At 36.2% G+C, this 20,996-nt stretch overlaps 1 protein-coding gene across 7 annotated transcripts in view; it reads right to left on the bottom strand.

Moving 5' to 3' along the window:
• Window positions 1–3,651: 3,651 nt before the first annotated feature.
• Window positions 3,652–20,996, bottom strand: part of MAP3K7 (mitogen-activated protein kinase kinase kinase 7) — a 39,343-nt gene continuing 21,998 nt past the window's right edge. For 6 of the 7 annotated variants that reach the window (XM_070932842.1, XM_070932845.1, XM_070932844.1 and 3 more), the window contains 5 exons: window positions 16,387–16,454; window positions 12,177–12,291; window positions 9,910–9,971; window positions 8,472–8,587; window positions 3,652–6,993 (listed from right to left, as the gene is read on the bottom strand). In XM_070932842.1, coding sequence (XP_070788943.1) covers window positions 6,813–6,993; window positions 8,472–8,587; window positions 9,910–9,971; window positions 12,177–12,291; window positions 16,387–16,454 — 542 coding nt within the window. In that variant the 3' untranslated portion in view covers window positions 3,652–6,812. The remainder of the gene's footprint in view (window positions 6,994–8,471; window positions 8,588–9,909; window positions 9,972–12,176; window positions 12,292–16,386; window positions 16,455–20,996) is intronic. The other variant, XM_070932847.1, reaches the window with a different exon arrangement.

The raw sequence follows: 20,996 nt of genomic DNA, 5'->3' as shown, positions 1-20,996 counted from the left end.
CTACCATCATGCATGGTAGCCATTCTCCTGTGGATGGCCTGCTCAGGAAGCAATGATACTTCTACACCTTTGGAGTCACATAAAACCTAGGTTTTCTTTATTTCTTCAAACACTAAGTCCAAGGATGTATAGCTTCATATTCATAAATTTTACATCCAGGAGCTCTTGTTAATTTTTGCTCAAAGCTTTGTGTGGTGTGTGTGTGTGTGTGTGTGTGTGTGTATGTACGTGTTTTGCTTATCTAGGATGTTTGATAAAACACTTGACTAAAACCTGATTGTAGAGCAATTTAACAGACCATTCAAGGTGGAGCGGTGTCTGTTAAATCTGGAAAGTTACTTTTTGCACATGTATTATAAGCAGTGGTGGGATTCAAATAATTTAACAACTGGTTCTCTGCCCTAATGATTTCTTCCAACAACCAGTTCACCAACTGGTCAGAAAGTCAACAACCAGTTCTCCTGAAGTTGTGCGAACTGGCTGAATCCCACCACCCATTATAAGCCCATGAGGCATGTTGTGCATGTGTAAAAATATTCACTTGATTCTTCAAGACAGCAGGACTTGGTGCTATAACTGCTATCTTCTCTGTCATTCCTGTGGTTGCTACAGAGATAGTTGGGGGGAACTATGTTGCTGCTCAAAGTGAGTCGGATGAACTTGCATGATCTCCCGCAAACCCCAGGACCTACAATCGTCCTCTGCTTCAGATGAAAGTTCAGGAGATGTTGCTTCAACTCATTTAGAAGATACCAGTTTAGATTTACCAAAGGGGAAGCAGCCTAATAGGAGAGCAACATGGTTAACGTCAAAAGAATTAGGTTTTGAACTAGGTGCTCAGGACTGAGGAAACCTGGATTAAAGTCCACCTTCAATCCTGGAAGCCCTATTCGTCTTCGGTGTTTTGAAACCGAACATCTATATGTAAGCAAATGTGCTATTTTGAATATTAAGCCTATTATATTCTTGGCAGAGACATCAGGTGGTATTTAATGGACACTTAGTGGAATAATGGTTGAAAGAACAACTACTACATTGATTACAAAGGAATAATTCTTTTAAACTGAAGGTTATCATGAGCTATGATGTCTAGACTGCTTCTCCTGATAATGATTAGTTGAATATCATATGCCAACAACAAGATGTCAACAGCATCTTGGACTTGTTCCTGCTGAGCAATCTAAAAGGGAATGTGGTCCTGCCGGTAACATGGATGGAGCGTTAGCGGGTAATTCTCTTTGGTTGGACAGGCAATAGTAGAAAGCAACAATTATTTTGCTTTTATTTTTCCTCCATTGATTATATTCCAGATGATTCATTCTACAGTAATGTCTAATTCACTCATTTTAGTTTGTGAGCTAGAATGGATATTTTAAACATGCAGTGTAACTTCTCCCTTTCTATTGTTCCTGTTCCTTTTGAATGCATAATATCCTTCAATTCGACTCATAGTGGTCATCCCACCACTTGATTTGGTCTTTCTGAGCTAAGAACTCAAATTCATCTTATTTACTTCTCACATTCTGAATATTAGTGCATAGGCAAGGAAGGCAATAGGCTTTGTGTTCCAATATTCTTTTAGATTCTTCATTCAGTGATTTAAGAAACTCATTTTCAGCAACATTTTCACTTTCCACAATACGTTCATCTTTATTTGAAGTTCTCAGTTGAGAATTTTCATTTCTAGCCACCATAGGATTCAATTAAAAGTCCTCTTGGTTGAAATCACTACGATGTGGCCAAACACGTTTTTACAAAAAATATTTCTGCAAATACAAAACCACCTTCTCTGTTGGGAACAATAGACCAGATCATGGCAGCTGAAGGCAAAGTAAGCCTCCGTTGTGTATCCTTCTACCTCATTGTTCAGGAGGATCCTTCATCATTCAGGGCAGGGTTTTGGGAATAGGGAAATAGTTGCAGGGATAGACAATGAAAGCAGTTTCTATAGGGGGTAGAAATGCACAAAACTCCAAAATAGAATGGAGCTTTCTTTTATGACTGTGGATTATTCCTTATTTATTCTTTTTTATATTTCTAAATCCATTTGGAAATGGTCTCTTTAAGGCTTTTTGGACATTAAAGTTGTGGGAGAGAAATGTTTATCTTTTAACTAATCCACATGGTCCAATGTTATATTTTAGACTTCTCTCACCACTGCTGATAACCACCAATGGGGCTTTATATTGGCCAAAGACAAAGAGAGAGAGAGGGAGAATAAGAGACTGCATTTCCACTTAATCTACAGACATATTGGTCTGCATATGCAAAGTGCTGAAGCTATTCACTGAAATAATCTACACCATATGTAAAAGTTCCATTGCAAGGTATTCTCTGTGGAACATTAAATATCCCAGCCATTCATCAGATAACTACTAGCTATTAACTCTTGGCAAGTAACATTGGCTCACAGACAAATTACAGTACAAAGGAATCATTGGTTCTGCTTGGATTCAGAATCCCTATGTTATATTAAAAAACCAATGCCTTAACATCAGAAAAAAATCCTTCCTCAAAACAAAATATGTGAAAAAAAATATTAAAAAAATACAATTATGAAATAAGTGAATGAGACTTATTTAAAATTGGAACTAAAACCAAAGAACTTTTCATTTACTTACTTAAAAATTTAAAAGTGATACAATTGCTTTCTACTTTCTTCCATCACGTCTAATATTTTAAATGATTATTTTAATAAAGGAGTTTACTATTATTTCCTTCCTTTTATAACATTTCTTTGTTCTTTTATGCCCCTTGAAATTTTTTACTTTTTTTGGGAGGGGCAGCACTTACTTCCAAACATTTCTAGTCAGTAAAATAAGTAGAGTACAAGTATTGAAAAAAAGGTTGTTAGACAAATATAGTACAAACTTCTTGAAGCGATTGATTTCCTCAGAAAAGGTTCTTAATAAATGCTGGAATTCAAGATTTTACCGTTAACCTCTAAACACTCAGAACAAAGAATATTTAATGTTTTCTGTCACATGGCAATTAATGTAGAAACTTAAAAAGCTGAAGTGAAAATCTCTTTCCATTTACTGTGAGAAAACATTGGTTTCAGTGGAATATGTTCTCATTTAGGGAAAAAAAGTTTAATAAAAAATAAACAATTGTTCTAGTCTAGTGCATAGGCTTCCTGCCTGAAGCTGAGATAACTTCTCACTCCAGAAAGAGGCTTGAGGATTACCACGTATCTCTGGGGGTGAGGGTTGCCCTTCTCTGAATCAAAGGTTGCTTAATCTTACTTCCTATTGGCATGTGCTTTATTAGCCTTTCTTTAGGGCTAATATGAGGTAAGAAATGGAAGAAAACATAAAATAAAATCTTTGCGTTCTCCAAGATCAAATTGAAAAAAAAATGAACTGTACCTTGAAGTGCATTTTAAATATAAATCAAAATTTCTTTTGAGTCAAGCACAATTCCTTCACTGATTTGTTCAAGCAGGTTTTGTGGTAGAAATACAGGGCTGGTTTGCAATTATTTTTTTCCTGGTTGTTTTTCAATTTCCCAATTCATCCTGTAGGCATGAAAGTTTCTGTTGGTTATCCAAATGTTAACTAGGGTTAAGTCCACTTTGTTTCTTACCCAGACAAGGTTAGCCATGTAGAAACTTTCAAGGATTAGCTCTGGCAATCTTCAAGCCAAATAGTCTTTTGGCAAAGAGGATACTTTTTATTTTTGTATGTGTACCACATTGAGAGCATTAACAATACAGAAATTGTGACTATCTTAAAAACTGACTTGATTCATACAAAACTCTGAACCCTAATGTTATTGTTTTGGCTGACTATTTTAGGAGAATTATCATAGTAGCTTGTGAATCAAGAATTATAACTAGCGTTTTCCACTCGTTTACTTAGAATTAGGTGACCAAGCTGGAAACAAATGTAAGTGGGCTACAGACCCAGAATGAATGAAAGAATATATACTATTTTTATTTTTGCTTTAGTTTAGCTTTCGAAGGAGATACAAAGTTCTGGTTCTTGCTTAGAGGCAGAAGAGCAAAATCGGCCTTTGTCCTCATTCATTCCATTTCTTATGTCTTCTAGACTCCCAATTCTGTTCTACTGGCATATAACAGTTTCTGAAAATCTAGAATATAATTTCTCACCAATGGTGCAGTCATTCCTTGTGGACCACAAAACTGTGACTCTAGTTTTCCTCCTTTCAATATAGTGAGTATAGCTCAACACATAGCACACAATAGACAAGATTATTGCAGATCTTCACTTGTAATTGTAGCCTATGATGTAACAGGTCAGGCTTTAATGTTTTCTCTTTGGAAAAGCAGAGCATCACAACTGCATCCATTTGGCTAACCTGAGATATATGCAGTAAACAGCAGTGCTACAGATAGCTTCTGCTATTCCTATTCTTGTTTTTTCCTATTCTTGTTTTCTCCTTGCCAGTGACTATAAATATGCATACCCTTAAATTGATAGTAATGTCTATTTCAGCCACCAAATCAAATTTGCTAATATGGGTTTCAGGAATTATGTTTGTCCTTCATTTATGTAAAATAATTTTGGTTTTACCTCTTATAACTTGCCAAGAATAAATTTATTTTAAAGACTGTTTTCAAAGCACAGACCCTGATGTTTTTCAGCAATCTCTCAGTTTAAAGAAACACACAAGAGAAAATATTGCAATCCTATAATTACTTACTCTTATGTCAGCTCTACTGAGTTCAGATATGGCCAGATAGCAAGGCTTCAATTCTATATGAACAAACTCTTACTGGGGGAAAAGAGCCTAGTAATAGCAATAGTACTTAGACTTATATACCACTCCATACTGCTTTACAGCACTCTCTGGGCAGTTTACAATGTTAGCATATTGCCCCTAACAATCTGAGTCCTCATTTTACCAACCTCGGAAGGATGGAAGGCTGAGTCAATCTTGAGTCCCGTCAAGATGAAACTCCAGGTTGTGGACAGTGTTTGCTTGCAATACTGCATTCTAACCACTGGGCTCTAGTAAATATAGCAGTACTTGTTGATGAGTAGACAATAGAATGTCACATTCTAACTCTATGCATACCACAGTTTTGTGAAGCCAAAGTTACATTAAAATAGTATTTGAGGGTCAACATGTGGATTTGAAATATCTTATGTTTTCTTTCATTCTTTGAGAGAATAGCTAACACAGATCAAATGTTTCAGATTGTTCTATAAAGGACAATTTTATATGATGCAAATCTGAACTGAACACCAAGATTTCAAAGAACGCTTGGGTAGTTTAACAATAGCAATCACTGCTGTAAAGTTTCAAGTCATTCAATACCCAAAGTTGTTCCAAATGCTTAAGAAATGTATTGCCATGTTGAGGCTACAACCATATATTTTCTTCATGAGAAAAGGCTGTGTTGAATGCAGGTCCTATTTGCAAGGAACAGGCGAAGGACTTGGCTTCATATTTCATACAGAACAAAAAATATAGCTCCCGCTACTCATAGCTACCTTTCAATGTAAACATTTGAGTTTATAACTTCCACCAGGGGCAAGCCCAGTCCAGATTGTGCCGCCAAAATTTTAGTTATAAGATTTTGGTGGGCATGAAAAAAAAGCAAAAGTATACTTAAGGTTTCATTAGACCTAATACATTTTCCATCTAATATTCCTCCCCCTCACCCCACAAACATTCCAGGCCAAAAATGTCATTTATGCCTGTGTTATGATTGCCATGTTCCTTCCAGCCCACATAGGAGGGAAAAATATTTAAACAAGGAAAAGTGGCATCTCTGGCTACAAGAAATTGCTTACCCCTGGCATCTGAAGATGAAATTTAATGTATTTCTATCAAACAATTCTAAGTACAGATTGATAGGTATATTTTTAATTATTTGATAAATTTGGTTTTTTAATTAGACTTGTTTCGAAGACTTGATTTGCAAAACTCCTATGTAATTTTCCACAGTACTTTTGAAATTTGGGGCACAGTGTCATATATGAAATCATCATTTTGTTGTGGGTCTTGTTATAAAAGAAACAAAAAAAGAAGGTAAATGGGAGAACTTACTAAATTGAGGATGTATGCTGTTAACACAAGTTATTTTTCAACCAAGTTCTAATTATTGCTTCCAAAAGATGGAACAGAAATGCTTGGATTTTGCAAGCAAATTCACTTAATCTCTAAAGTATAAGACGATGAAACTACTATTATTGTCAACCGCTAACTAGAGGTCTGGAAGGTTGTTCATGATGATAAATCAAGGAAGGGATCATATAAAAGAACTGGGAGGGCCTGAAAGGGACTACCTCTTGATGTCTCTCCCACTGCATCAGAATATTTAAGAAGAGATATGCCTAAAAAATCCCTTTGATATAGAGGAGCCAAATGCATGAAGAACAACATTGCTTCATCAGCATTATCTCTTGAACGTGATGTACTCAGGAGCCCTGGAAAATGACTGCTTTGGCAAACAGTTCAAAAGGAAAGAAGAACAAAAACATTTTAAAAATAGAAAAATTCTATACTGCTCCTATTGCATGAAAACCTAATGATCTTACAATATAGCAGCCACTTAATCAGTTTTGGTAGAATAGCCATCACACAAGGGGCATGCAAACAGCCAGAGTTCATTATATTTTGCTTCATGGTTAGTGCTGTTGATTATTCATGTAGCCGCTCTTAACTTTCTCAAACAACTCAATGTTCACCCAAAGAAAACCATACTGCATTGGTTTTGGAAGAGCAGCAGGTATATCTACACATTCAGCACACACCAATAAGGAAGTTGTCATATTATTATGGGATAATTAAAAAAAAAAAAGAAGTTCCTGTGCTTCACTGTCAATCTGGGGTCCCATGAATCATGATGTCCCTTGACGTTTCTGTTGTTGATTTCGGATGACCTCTAACTGTTTTTTGCATTGCTGGTAGTAGGTGGAGAGACTTTTATTTTCATCTAAAAGCTTTTTATGCTCTTGTACTAGACGTGATGTATTTTGCTGGTCTTTTTCATCCTGGTCCAGTTCTGCTATTAGTTCTTGCCTATATTAAATAAGAAGGTTACTTAATTAATTCACAATATTAACAAATATTCATTGGCAAATTCATTGGTAGCTAAATTCAGTAAGTTGATTAATTATTTGCCAGAAAAAAAGACACTAGATGTGTGATATACAGGCTGGATCACAGACCTATTAAGGTGCAAAATACCTATTTTTGCCTACATATTTATAAATCTGAATGCCCTCTAAATTTTTAACATCTGTTATTTTTAGCCAACCCAATGACAAGCACTGTAGGAACTATAGTCAGGAGTAACTGGAATACAACAGACTGCTATGCAACGTAACATATTCACACATATTTTTTTCTGTGTGTATGTAATCTATGTGTGCACTAATCTATGCATAATGCAAAATATTTGACAATAAAAGAGGAAAGATACCCATCCTTGTTGCAATCTCCTAGTATCCTTTTAGTATGTAGCTTTATGTTTAATTGGGGGGGGGGTGTTGTATCTCTGTGTTTGTCTGTGTGAATGTATGCATATCTCCCTCCTCCTATCTGAGCCCATGGTGTGGAGAAAGATAGGGTAAAGGAATAACTGCCTTAGTGAAATTATGCTTGACAGAGAAATATGGGAAATCATAACATAATGAAAGTATTACTGGAAGTAACATTATCTTGAGATAAATGGAAAGATTCATTTTACGTAATGACATGAAATACTTAATAAAATAGAAAATATTTTTCCTATTACATCAGTGAACAATTTGTGACAGCCTTCAACGCTTTTCTATGTTTTCACAAAACTGCTAAAAAGGACACCTAACTATCTATATCGAATTATTTTGGTACACATTCAGGTTTTGTCATTTTTATGCCATTCCTACAATAGCTTATGTTCTATGGTGAGATGAATAGTTGCTAAAATAGCAAAAGTAAGAGTCATGTTGATTTCTCCCCTCATGAGTGTCCCTTCATTTAATAGATGAGGTAAGCATTCAAAACACTTTAACTCTCTATTTTAGATTACTAAATATTTCTAGTAGAACTGTGTTGAATTATTTGTTTTCTCTAGGACTCCACGACACCTTGTACATAGTCCACTTAAGCCATGTATTTTGGGGAACCTACTTATAAAAACAGGAAATACTGGCAAGCAATTTGAATGTTGAACTCTTTTTTCACTACACTAAGAGTTAAAAGTACTTCTGCTCCCATCAGTCATACATTAATGTAATGTACTTTGCCTAAGACTGATGGTTGAAAGAGAGTGAAGAGAACTGAGGAAAATGTTATGAAAATAGTAAAACAAATTTTCTATTTTGGAAACAAGGGTTCATTATGAGTCTGGAAACAGAATTTCAAACATAAGATTAGCCTTCCTGAACCTGGCACCTTCAGATTAGTGGTTCAGGACTGCGGATACATCTTGCTCACTATGAAATGAAAATGTTGTGCTTTGTCAAATTTATGAATGAAATTACCAACAGAATTGAATATATTTTAAAACTTACTTTCTTTGCAGCAATAAGGCAATTTCTGTTTGAACTTTCATATATTCTTGGGCCATTTTACAGTGCTGTTCAAACACAGCCATAGATTCTTTTGAGTTTGGACATGGTGCTAGAGGCTGAAAATAAAATCAAACATACAGATTAAAAACCAAATCAACTGTTAATATGAACATACATGTAAATATATTTTTAATAAATTATTCCAACTTTTGGAAGCTTGAGAATTAAACTTTGTCCATAATATATCTGGCAGCCCTGGAAGCCATCTTTTACTTTGGATCTTCAGGGCTGCCACATTTAGTGCTGTGGGAAACTGGGGGGGGGGATCGTATGGAGTTGGGGAGATATCTAGCCATAACATTCTTTTCTCTGAGAGTCAAGGACATTCAGGCCTGCACCTGGAGTGGCGTGTCTGGGAAGCATCTCCAGTTGGGATGGTGCATTGATTGGACCATTTGATGGACATGTGGGTGCTGGGGCAGGGTCTTGGACTTTCTTTTGGGTGGGGAAAACCTGGAAGCTTTCAGATTTGGCTTTTCCCAGATGTGCCAATATGACATCTCTAATAAAATGAAACTTTGAGGAACGTCTAGCCTCGGATTCTTCTTTTGTTGGGGGTGTTACTTGGAACCCTGACAATATCTTGTTGCCAGAAATGCAAGCAAAATAAAGGTATTTCTTTATTAATAAAAGAATATCTGTCCCAGGCAAAGAGTATCAAATGATCTATATAATATGTAATGGTAGATAAACATGATACTGTCTGAACCTTTCTGCATATAAATATAAAATATAAAAAACAATATAAAAACAAGAAAAAAGAATTAAAAAGAAAATAGGGGAGGTGAAGATGCAAATGAATAATGAAAAAATAGAAAAATAACTTTTTCAACAGTTATAAATATAAAAATTCAATATTAAAAAGTATTTCTACAATCATAAGCAGTTCTAACTGTCAAATCCCCAAATTAATATAGCATTTCATTTGGTTTCTAGCAAAAAGTTCAAAAGTAGCTAGACAAAACCTTTCCTTTTGAACTTGTCATTCTTGAAGAAATGCATTTTAAATGGGCAGCTCTCACCACAGGTTTCCTGTTCTTTCCCTGGAATGGAGCACCATACAGATTCCAGTGAACCGTGTTAAGTGTTGAGTTCGGAGTATGAGATGCACTGTGGCAATGCTGGCATGTTGCAACCTGATCTTGGGAGGTGTTAAATTAAAACTGCAATTCGTTCTATCAGATCACTAATTCTGACTTAACACAGGAATCATATTGTCAATAGTTAGCTTCTGTGCCAAGCAAACAAATTAAAAGTATGCACTCTATTATTATTACTTTTAAAAAACTGTGATGACCTCACATCAGGATTGCATTACACATACAAATTAATATAACTATCCAAGGGAATTCGACAATGGAATAACATAGTAATTTACCTGCAACTGATGATCTAATGTAAGATATGCCATTGGGATGGAGTTATCAGACCCATTGGTATCTGTTGGAAAAATACAGATAGTCTGAATTGTAGTGTTTAAAAACATGCTAGGTACATCTACTTGTCCTCTTATTGTATAATGATACATTCACAGGTCTACCATAAGTACTTGTGCTAATTAGTAACTAAACTACTATAATCACGTAAAACAATATGATAGCTGAAGTGCTGCAATGTTGAATGTACTATGTTAGTATACTATGTTAATTTTTATTATACGAATGACAGTTCACTAGATGCACAATATAGTTCTAGTTACCATGAAGAATTTGCTATGGTAGAAAAATAAAGAGCTAGAATGGTAACTGAAGAAGATAGCTAAAGGGGAAATATAAGGTATTAAACATTGGTTTTCACTTTTATCTATACCCAATGTAAGATATATTTTATTTTAAACATATACAGTAAAAACATGCATCCTGCTAATGGGCATAATACATTAATTCCATTCCATTAAACGTATGTTCAAATGAGTTTCTGTTTGGTGCTAAAGTATCTTTTGAATATGCAACATATGGCTTTTGGATTTGATATTGTGAAACTAAATTATTTTTTGAACAAAAAAAATCATTTTTTTCAACTGCAGGGCTGTATGTTGTATATGTACTGTATATGTTGCTAAGTAATGCAAGTTTCTTTAGGAAAGAATAAAAGCAAGGCTAAATCTGAAATTTTCATAAACTCATCAGATGTTTTCAGCAATTGCATCCTGTAGTAGTTTCTCAAAGCTGTTTAACAAGCATTTATCTTAAAGATATTTATGGGGGCAAATATGATTATTTTTTTTAAAAAAGAAAAGGATGTTTGACTATCAACCTGTTTATTTTTCAGGATTCTATTTTTTTGGTTTCTGTGTTGCTTATATGCTAAGTGGGAAACTCATTGCTCCCATACTGCTTCAAAGGGACATATGAACGAACAAGAAATTGCACCTCCTAATTCCAAAAAAGTGCTTGACCTTCGTTTATGTTTTGAAGTCCAAAGCCCACAATAAAATGATTCTTTCCACAAATCCCAATGGTGCACTTTTGGGCTAGGAATGTTTGTCTAAATTTAAAGGCATTAGACAGCAAAATATATGTCATGATTCATTTTGTTGAAACTTATTAATTACCCAATGACTGGTCTTCATGATGTTAATTATCACCAGTCTTCTATTGTTCTGTGTTGGTCAATTTTTATTAAGAGTCATTCTTGAAACTATTTTGTTACTTGAAATAGCTTATATGTAATTTGTTTCATTGTACTCAATATAAATATTTATATCACAAGACAGAATATAAAATAATAACTTCTAATACTAGATTTTATGTCTGTCAATGGAAAAAAATTCATGAACGTTGCATGAACTCTGCTTTCTAGTCTGCCTTAAATGAAAATATATACAATTATTCTAATTCATACATCAATGCCTTTGCTTATCTTATGTTAAAATAGTGCGGATTCAGAAAGTATTCAGACCGCCTTCACTTTTGTCGATTTTGTTATGCTGCAGCCTGATTCTGCAGTTGTTGAAATTCATTTTTTTCTCATTAATCTATACTCAGTACCCCATAATGACAAAGAGAAAACAGAATTTTAGAAATATAAGTTTATTAAAAATAAAAAACTGAAATATCACATTGGCATAAGTATTCAGACCCTTTGCAACAACACTTGTACATTAATGAGAGAAAAAAAATGAATTTCAACGACTGTAGAATCAGGCTGTAGCATAATAAAATTGACAAAAGTGAAGACTTTCTGAATGCAATGTAGTTTACCAAATATATTTTGTAACAAAAAGTAAACACCTAACTTCAAAATTTGGGAGATAACTTTGCAGGTTCTCTTAAAATACCCTTTCATGATGCAGCACCATTTGTAAAAGAGCAGGTCAGCATCTGCCTTATCTCTCTTCATGACTATGAGTAGCAATGGGACTCTTAAATAGTACATGATGGCACTTGTCATTACTTTTTTGCACTCTGTTTACAGGGGTGTGAAGCATACATGAACCAAACAAACATGGTGCGGCTATAGCAATATCCTCATTTACCCTAATTTACCCTATGACAGATGTTCAGCAATGTTTATCAACAACTTTAGAGTTACAATCTAAAATTGTAATTTTTCAGGCCGGGTTAATATACATTACCATGTTAATTACCAACACTCCTTAAAGCATTAAATGATAAACAACCATAGGGTCAGGGATTGTTTTACCTGCAGAATCATCAGGGGTCCATGGTAGATTACGAGCAGGCTTTTCTGAGGTTGGTCCCGAGGTAGTGATCATTCTCACACTAGGACTAGATGATCTACTGCTGTTTCTGCTATTCTGTAGCAATAATTATAAATAAACAAACTCTTACTATTAACGCAAACAAATGACAATACTGTAAATACAAAGTTCTTCTGTGGATTAATTAATCACACAAAGATTTTGCTATCTTTACCTCACCTAAAAGCAAAACCAAACTGTGGTCCAAGAGAGTGGGCGTGGCCAAAGCAATGGCACGACGGACTCTTTAGAGGGGCTCCTAAAGAGTCGTCGATATCCCCGATGTCTGAGGGTCCTTTGTGCTCTAAGTTGTCCTGCAGAGACAACCAACAAGAGGAACACATACTGGTCGATCCAGGGGGGCTACAATCTCACTAGGAAGACTAGAAGCTCCTCAAATTGGACACGGTGGGAAAGCGACTTAGCAATCAGACATTTTAGTGACCGTCTATTAGAACTTCTGCCTAGTATAGCTATGCTTTGTTGCATCTTAAAAGCTGCATTATATAGTTCAAAAAGTACCAAAATGGGGGAAGAGAAAACCAATTCAGGAGGTTTATTATAGTGTGGTGCTTTCTAGTTTATAAGGAAATTGGGCCAGAGGATGCACAGTGCATAAAATCAAATAAGGAAAAGAAGTAAATATAAATTTTTCTCTCTATCTGACTCCTAAAAATATGTTTATTCATGGAAATTAAATGTAGGGAGATTCAGGACCAATACATGGAACAACTTTTAAAAAATGCTGAACTTTTTGAACTTGCTCCCATCAGGTATGTTGATGGCTACTAGTTTTGAAAGAGACTAGAAAAATTCATGAAAGAATTAGAGCTGCAGTGGTTAGAATACCACTGCAAACTGCCAGAGTTAAATTCTCATTGGCTCAAGGTTGACTCTGTCACTGCGTTATTTTATTTACCAGCTGAGCTTCTCATTTCTGGACCATCAGACTTTCCGTACCTTGCCAAGAATTGTTATCAAAAGCTACTACGCATGTCCATCCACCCACATTCCTTCACTCTTTCCTTTGTTCTCCTGCCAGCAAGGTCCGGCTTGGACCGGCAGGAGACCTCACTTTCAAAAATGTAGCAATTAACTTTTCTCAGTTAGTGAGGTGTTTTATTTTCTTTATAACAAATAAATGAGTTTTATTAGAAACTTTCTCGCGTTTCTTTTCAGAATATTGCAACTTGGAATAAGCCTCGATTCATCTCCTCTAATCTAAACCAGGGTAATTAGTCCCAGAGCCAAACATGGGATTAATAAATGCCCTGACAGACTCAGCCTTCCATCTTTCCAAGGTCAGTAAAATGAAGAGCCAGATTGTTGGGAGCAATATGCTGACTGTGTAAACCGCTCAGAGAGGGCTGTAAAGCTCTACGAAGCGGTATATAAGTCTAAGTGCGACCGCTGTTGCTAAGGACTATTAGTCTTGATGGCTGTATACCAGCTTCAAAAGCAGCATGTTCTAAATAGCACTGCCAGTGAGTATATATTCATTATTTATTAGACTGTCACCTTGTTGCATTTTAATCAGACTCTTGGAAGCTTAGAAATAATGGACATAGTAACAAAATATGAAAAGTAACTGAAAACAGGTATAAAATATAGACTTCCTATTCATCTGGGCCTACAGAACAGCTCAGTCTTTATGTTCTGATCCAGCTCCCCAAACCCAACAAACCCTCTGAAGTGAACTCAAAGATTCCTTTAATTAGGAGTGACGGCAGCCCTGGCAAAAAGTTTCTCTCTCATCGCAGGCTAACAAGTCCATCTGGCCGGAAGCTGAATAGTTGTCTGCCACATCTATTCATTTCCACCCCCTGCCTTTTATCCCCAGAGCTAGGATGGGGCTTCGCTAACAGCAGTGGCTCTTCCTTCCCAAGGATTGGCCCACGGATTTCCACCGCTCTTCTCTCCTCTGCCTTCTGCACATCCATGCGTCAGGCACTGGACTCAGCTGTTTCTCTTCTTCCTCATCAGCCACCTCCAGACCTGGGGGCTCTTGACTCTCCATCTGAGGGCTGAGGGACGGCCCAGGTTCCGGCTCTGTCTCTCTGTCTCTGTCTCTGTCTCTGTCTCTCTGCCAGCTCCACTCCCTCTTCCCCCTCGGAGCTCTCAGGCTGCCTTGATGCTGACCCTGACTCCCACGCCTCCTCCTCTGATGCGGCTGCTGGAGAGGCCGGTGGCTGACAGGTCACAACAGTTTAGCTTCCTCCAATAGGCAATGAAGATTGGGGCTATCTGAAGTGGGAAGCCATTTCAAAAAAAATGGTACTAATGCCCCCCCCCCAAGTCTCCTGATAATGCGGGACAACGAGCTGCCTTTCCTGATCATAGACATTGGTCTGATTCCAATGGGGAGATACAGTCTTGTAAATAACCTGCAAGCTAGGCAATAAGGGCTTTTATAGATTAGCACCAGAAGTTAAAATCAATCTTGGAAACTAATAGGCAAGTAGTGCAGGGCCTGTAATACTGGTGTCACATACTCTCAGCAGTGAATGCCCATGAGCGCCTGTGCCACTGTATTTTGCACCAAATCAAGTTTCTCATTTTTTTTAAAAAACATAGTAGTCTATAGAAAAATGATGATGAGGGCAGGTAACACAGGTACAGCAATGATAGTGCACCAGCTGAAACTGAGCAAAAGCCCTCCTAGCCATGGCTTCCACTTGCTTGTTAAAACAGTGACCATGAGTGTGGGAGGAGCACCAAGGGGAGGACCTGCCTCCCAGCATTAACTCATTAAAGAAAGATTATTATCATGTTTAGTTTGGCCCTAAGTCTTGACACCTGTTTAACACTGCATAAATAAAAGGAACAAGACTTTGAGAAAAAAGTGTGTAATAAGCACTGAAATGAACATGATATAGCAGGGAAGGCAACATGTCATGGGATGATTTACCCAACAATATGGTGAACACTGCATGTCAGGCATTCAGAGTGGCTCGACTTTTTATCTGAAACACTCTTTTTTTTGCCATCTGAATTGTTGCCACTGGAAGTATGGAGTTTTTTTTTTGGTTGATTATGTCACCAGCCACAGTCATTCTAAACTAAAATAGATTTTGATTAATCTAAGGGCTACTTTCTTAATAAATATAACAGGCTGGCAAACAAACCTGAAAAAGATACTTTGCACCATGTATGGGCATAAACAAAACTTTTTTCCCTGAAGCACTAAAGTAGCCACATTGTTTTGAAGGCTTACAGAGCCGTTTTTAAATTTATATGCTGAATCTGATTTCTACTGCAACTTTTATTATTCTTGATTTGCTAAATCAAGATATCAGGATTTTGAGTGTAAATATATGTACACAGACACTCTCCTATCTCAAATTTAATCCCTACTCATCATGAAATTACAGTCATATCCACATATAACTGCATATAAACCCTGCATTCACATTCTAAAAATTACCATTTAAAAATGTTACCGAAAGCGTAAGTTCTATATAAAAACGAACTGTTTATAATAGCTAGCGGTTTTACTCTTCTTCCTTCAGTGCTTTCACTTTCAACCATCAACTAATACAAATGAGATACTCTGTATCTGTACACATTCATATAAGAAATAGAATTTTGTAACATTTTAGCTTATTTATTTTCCTTAATCACTAAGTCCTAGTAACACTTTCAATATACATCAATGCTTAGTATTTAGCAGTAAAGAAACACAACTGTTAAATTAATCAAAGTTGTAGTTCTAAGCATCCTTATTTGACACAAGCGTCACTGAACACATTTGCATATATTTCCAAGAGAGAAAGATCAAAACTTTACTGAATCCAAGAAATACATAGTTCACAACAGTTTGATAACCATATCTGGGATTTCCAATATGAAAATCATGTAGTCTTTTAAATATAATTTACCTAGAACTAACTCTTGTATATCTTTCAATGGATTATTAACAGAATTATAAGCTTGGTAAAGGCCAAGCTGAAAGAAAAATGGTTGCATACTCTTTTTGTTAAATGGAAAGGAAAAAAGCTTTCATAATTTACATTATGTATTCCCAATCCTAGTTCTTCTTAGATATATTTATATATTCCAATTTTTAGATATTCAATTTGATAGGTGACATACATTTCTTAAATTTATAAAATTCAGGCAATTTTAAATGAATTGTCCACATTGTGCATTTACCTGGTTGGAATCTGTTCCAGCTACACTAAGATCTTGAACGGATCTGCGCCTCTGTTGTCCGTTGCCTGCTAGGATGAGAAGGAAAAAGAAACTACTGAATTTACATCAAGTAAGAATGTTGCAAGAGTGTGTACAAATCCAGCAAGGAGATAAAGAGTCTGTTTGTATATAGGAAGGAGAGGGGAGAGCAGAGACAGCTGCCACACCTACCCACCCAGCTTGTCAACAGAAAGCATATCCTAAGGCAATAAATCCTCATGTCCCATGAATAGCGTCTACGCTTTTCTTCACCATCTTCTGTCAGTTGTGCTTTAATAGGCTTAAGTGTTAGATGGGCAAGTGTGGGGGTGGCTTTGGCACTGATGATGACATCTATTTCAAGGAGGTTATGTTATGGGGATTTCTCATGTAAGGTTGCCAGTTATATAGTTTCTTTGTTTAATCAATGAAAAAATGCAGCTTCGAAAATGGTTTACGAGATGTCAACTTGATTTCTGTTCAACTAGTGGTGTTCCTAGATTTCTTATTTGAGAAAGAATCCATTGCACTGATTGGATCCAATGCAGAAAGAAATAGCTCTTCAAATCTGCACTAAAGTTTTAAAAAGCTAACTTGCTTTTAGTCACAGCTCTGAATATTACCAAATGTATTAAAAAAATTGTCAACAGATCCATTAAAAAAAATATGATGACTGACAAGGCAAAGAAAAATTTTCTCTGCCTTTTGGTATTATAATGTTCTTTGTTCTTGGGATGTTATATCAGCTGTCCAAAAAGAAAACATCCCAAAGTTGCAATTAACAGCTGACATAACTCTCTAGAAACTTAGTCTTTGAAGACTGTGTTACATGAACAGACCAGTAGCAACTATTCTAGCAAGGAATTCAATTATGGCTATCATTTGCATGATTTCCCAATGTTCCTCATACAGCTTTTCACAATGTCTGACTTCCTTTTACTTTAGTGAAAAATATTTTTAAAATATTCTAACTTCTAAAATATGTAAAAACATTTTACAAATGTATTAAGGGCTTACTTTTTAAACTCACCTATAAATGTATCTGTGTAGGTATTTTTTAAAATTCAAATAAAACATTAAATGAGATGAAGGGAATGGAAGCTTGAGTACCGTAAACAATTAAGTATCTTTTTTTAAATAAACAATATCTTGCTTAATATTTTGGAATGTGTCCAATAGATGCAAGAATGGAAAAGTAAATTTGTCCCTTTCTTATCCTCCTATCTCTCTGCCCTCTCGAAAATCCTCCAAGGTGCCAGACAACATAGGCACAAATATATGGTGTCTGTGTGTATTTATCACCACGTCAGCAAGAATATGTTTCGCCCAACATTGGAAGGGGAAAGACCTGCCAGCTGAAGATTTGATTTTGGAGAAAATTTTGGATTATGCGGAAGCCGACAGACTGACTAAAGCATTGAGAGATCAAAAGGACTCCGTATATTTCCAATGTTGGGACAAATGGTATGTTTGGTTGAACAACAGACGCCCAAAAAGTCAAGTATAACCAGGATTATGTTTAATATATGTTAAATCTGACTGAAGCCTACATACCGTAGAAAGTGTAAATATCATGTAAAGTTCTTGTCGTGATCATTTGTTTGACTATTTCTTTTTTTTTTGATGTATTGTTTTAAATAAATAAAAAAAATTTAAAAAAAATCCTCCAAGGTAAAGATGAAGCTTTGTTCCTGTTATATGAAGAATTAATTCAAGATGGAATATTCTTAAATCATGTAATTTTAGGGTACTACTACTACAAATACTTCCGTATTAGAAGCACCAAAGTACTTCCATGGTGAAAGGATTTGCTGGTGACATCACCATTGCCCGGGGGGATGAGTAATTGAGGGCTCCTTTTACGTCCCCATGAAATTGCCTACCAAAGTGCCATTCATTTATCTACTTGCAGTTGCCCACTTTTGAACTCCTGGATTGGCAAGAGCTGGACTATATGACAGGAGCTCACCCCACCCCAGAGCAGCAACCGATCTTGAACATGAGGCTGCTGATCATCAGCCCAGTGTTTTAACCTTCTGGGTCGCCACGTTCCCTATCCAGGATATGGTATTGAAGAGCTACCAGAAGGACAAGATGGGTGGGAAAATATTGATGGAAGGGGCACATCTCCTACTTTTATAAGCAATCAGTTTATCTATCTATCTATCTATCTATCTATCTATCTATCTATCTATCTATCTATCATATTTCTATGCCACCCACTCTCCAAGGACTCTGGGCAGCTTACACCAAATACAGTATACTAAATAACATATTGCCCCCAACAGTCTGGGTCCTCATTTTACCCACCTCAGAAGGATGGAAGGCTGAGTCAACCTTGAGCAGGTGAGATTTGATCCAGTGATCTGCTGAACTAGCAGTCAGCTGAAGTAGCTGCAGTACTGCACCCTAACCACTGCGCCACCTCGGCTCATTCAGTTTAACCAGTGAATTTTCCCTGTTATAGAGCAAGGCTGTGCAGAACTTTGAAAGTATGAATTGGAGGGGATTGAATCAAATTACTTTTTCAAATGCAGGCTACAAAGTATTTAAGGTGCTGTGTTGAGTCAGATGCCCTCAGTTCGTTTTGGAGAACACTGAAGAAAATTTGGAGATAAAGGATTTTTTTGGTCCCCTAGTTGTGGGTATGAGCAGCCTTTTACACATTTTCCGCAAAAGATTTTGACTGGACAAGATACATAAAATAAATACAAAACCTCAGGGCTTAGCAACCCTTACGAGACTTTACATTAGGGTTATGCTTGAAAATTGTGTTACTTTTCCACCAAAATGCTAAAGCAATGCATATTACTGGCTATATGGGGAAATTTGCATATGGGTTCAAAATTTAAACTTCTGGAAAGTATGAAGAACTATAAAGAAAGACATGTACTCACATTTTCCGGCAACTAAATCAACCCCTCCCCCCCAAATATTATACTTTTTGATACATAAAACATTTTTTTTATTAAAGCAGTAGAACATTAGCAGAGCTATGCAAATGCTCTGCAGTCTGAGCAATTCAGCATGGGCCTCAAGGTGATTTAATCAGATTTACAGAACCTAGCAATTCAGGAAAAACCTCAAGATGACTTGTCCATTACTAATATAATAATGGTGCCCACATTCACTCTTTCTAGAAATAGCTCATCTGAAATAAATTTGTAAAAAGTAGCTGGAATATTCAAACTGAGCTTGGATTAATAACATTTTTGAATTTAGAGAATCTAAAATAGGAATTGCAGAAACACTTATCATGCTCACAAATAATATTAATAATAGTCAGATTAAAATAGAATTATAAATGGAAACATATATTTTCATTCAGGGAAGTTGTGCTAAGTGCAGACTGAACTGCTTTAAAGGACAAACTCAAACCAACAGAATGAACTGAAGCAGGTGGTTAGGCTAAAGCATTTTCATTTCTGCTACCCATTACAGGCTTTTGGCAAACAGCTCAAACACAGCCAAACAAACAGAATATCTATACAGTAAATACTTGTTGCTCCTGAATCAATAGTAATTGTTGAGGAATCCGACTTTAAAAGCACAACTTTCTATACTGTAGAGTTTCAATTACAACATTGCTCTAATTTTGAAAGTGATTTTTTATTTTAATGTTTACATATGGAATTTAAAACAATGGTATTAATACACCCAAGATGACTATGGTAAAAAAGAAATATTTCAAGTCCAGCTGATTGTACAATATTGGGGTAAGAATACTGTATGAAATATACTGGATTAATGTTTCAAGATTGACATATTCAGATGGGTAGCATATACTTTTAATAAATAAATAAATAAAACACATCAGGATTTTGGAGCCTCTTTTCTAAAATGAAATTCCTATACTGTTGGAAACTGTTCCTTAAGTTTTCTCTCCCACAAAAATTTGCTTCTGATTATGGATGATATACATAAAATACTGAATAACTGAACCAGCTAAAAACACACAACTTTAATATGTATAAGTAATCCTTGATTTATGATGGCAATTGTGAAATTCTGCTGCTAAGTGATGTAACCATAAGGGGTGACCTCGTTACTTTGCAATGGTACTCCCTGCAGTCTCAGTTGCCATCATGAAGCTAATCCCATGGTCATTAGGTGAGTAGACGTCCTGCCGGCTTCCCATGACCAATGTTGGTGGGGAAGCTGGAAGGAAGTCGCAAGTCCGAGGTGGCATTGCTGGGAGAGGGAGGGTGTTTGTGGGAGTGCAGGGTAGGTCAGAGAGGTCCAAGGAGCTGTGAGAGAGATTTGGCATGGGTTGGAAAGAGTGTGCAAGGGATGCATGAGAGATGAATTGTGGTTCAGGGAAAACGCATGAGATGTGATGTGGGTCAGATGCAAGAGGTACCAGGAATTATGCAACAGACATAAATCAGGTATGCAGAAGGCATGGTGAGGGCTAGGTAGGGTGTACGAGTGGCACATTGACTTTCTGAGGAAACCACCAAGGAAAGTTGCAAATGGTGATCATGTGATTGTCAGGGCTGCAACTGTTCTACCAGAGGCCACTGACAAGCATGTTCACTATCTCTGTGTACACTCCATATGACACCCAAGTCACTCTAAATAATCCTTTATTT

This window comes from Pituophis catenifer, unplaced genomic scaffold (assembly GCF_029215685.1).
Source record: "Pituophis catenifer annectens isolate HBS135680 unplaced genomic scaffold, rPitCat1.0.hap2 SCAF_1, whole genome shotgun sequence".
NCBI classification, from domain to species: Eukaryota; Metazoa; Chordata; class Lepidosauria; order Squamata; family Colubridae; genus Pituophis; species Pituophis catenifer.
This window is presented reverse-complemented; position numbering and strand designations above follow the sequence as displayed.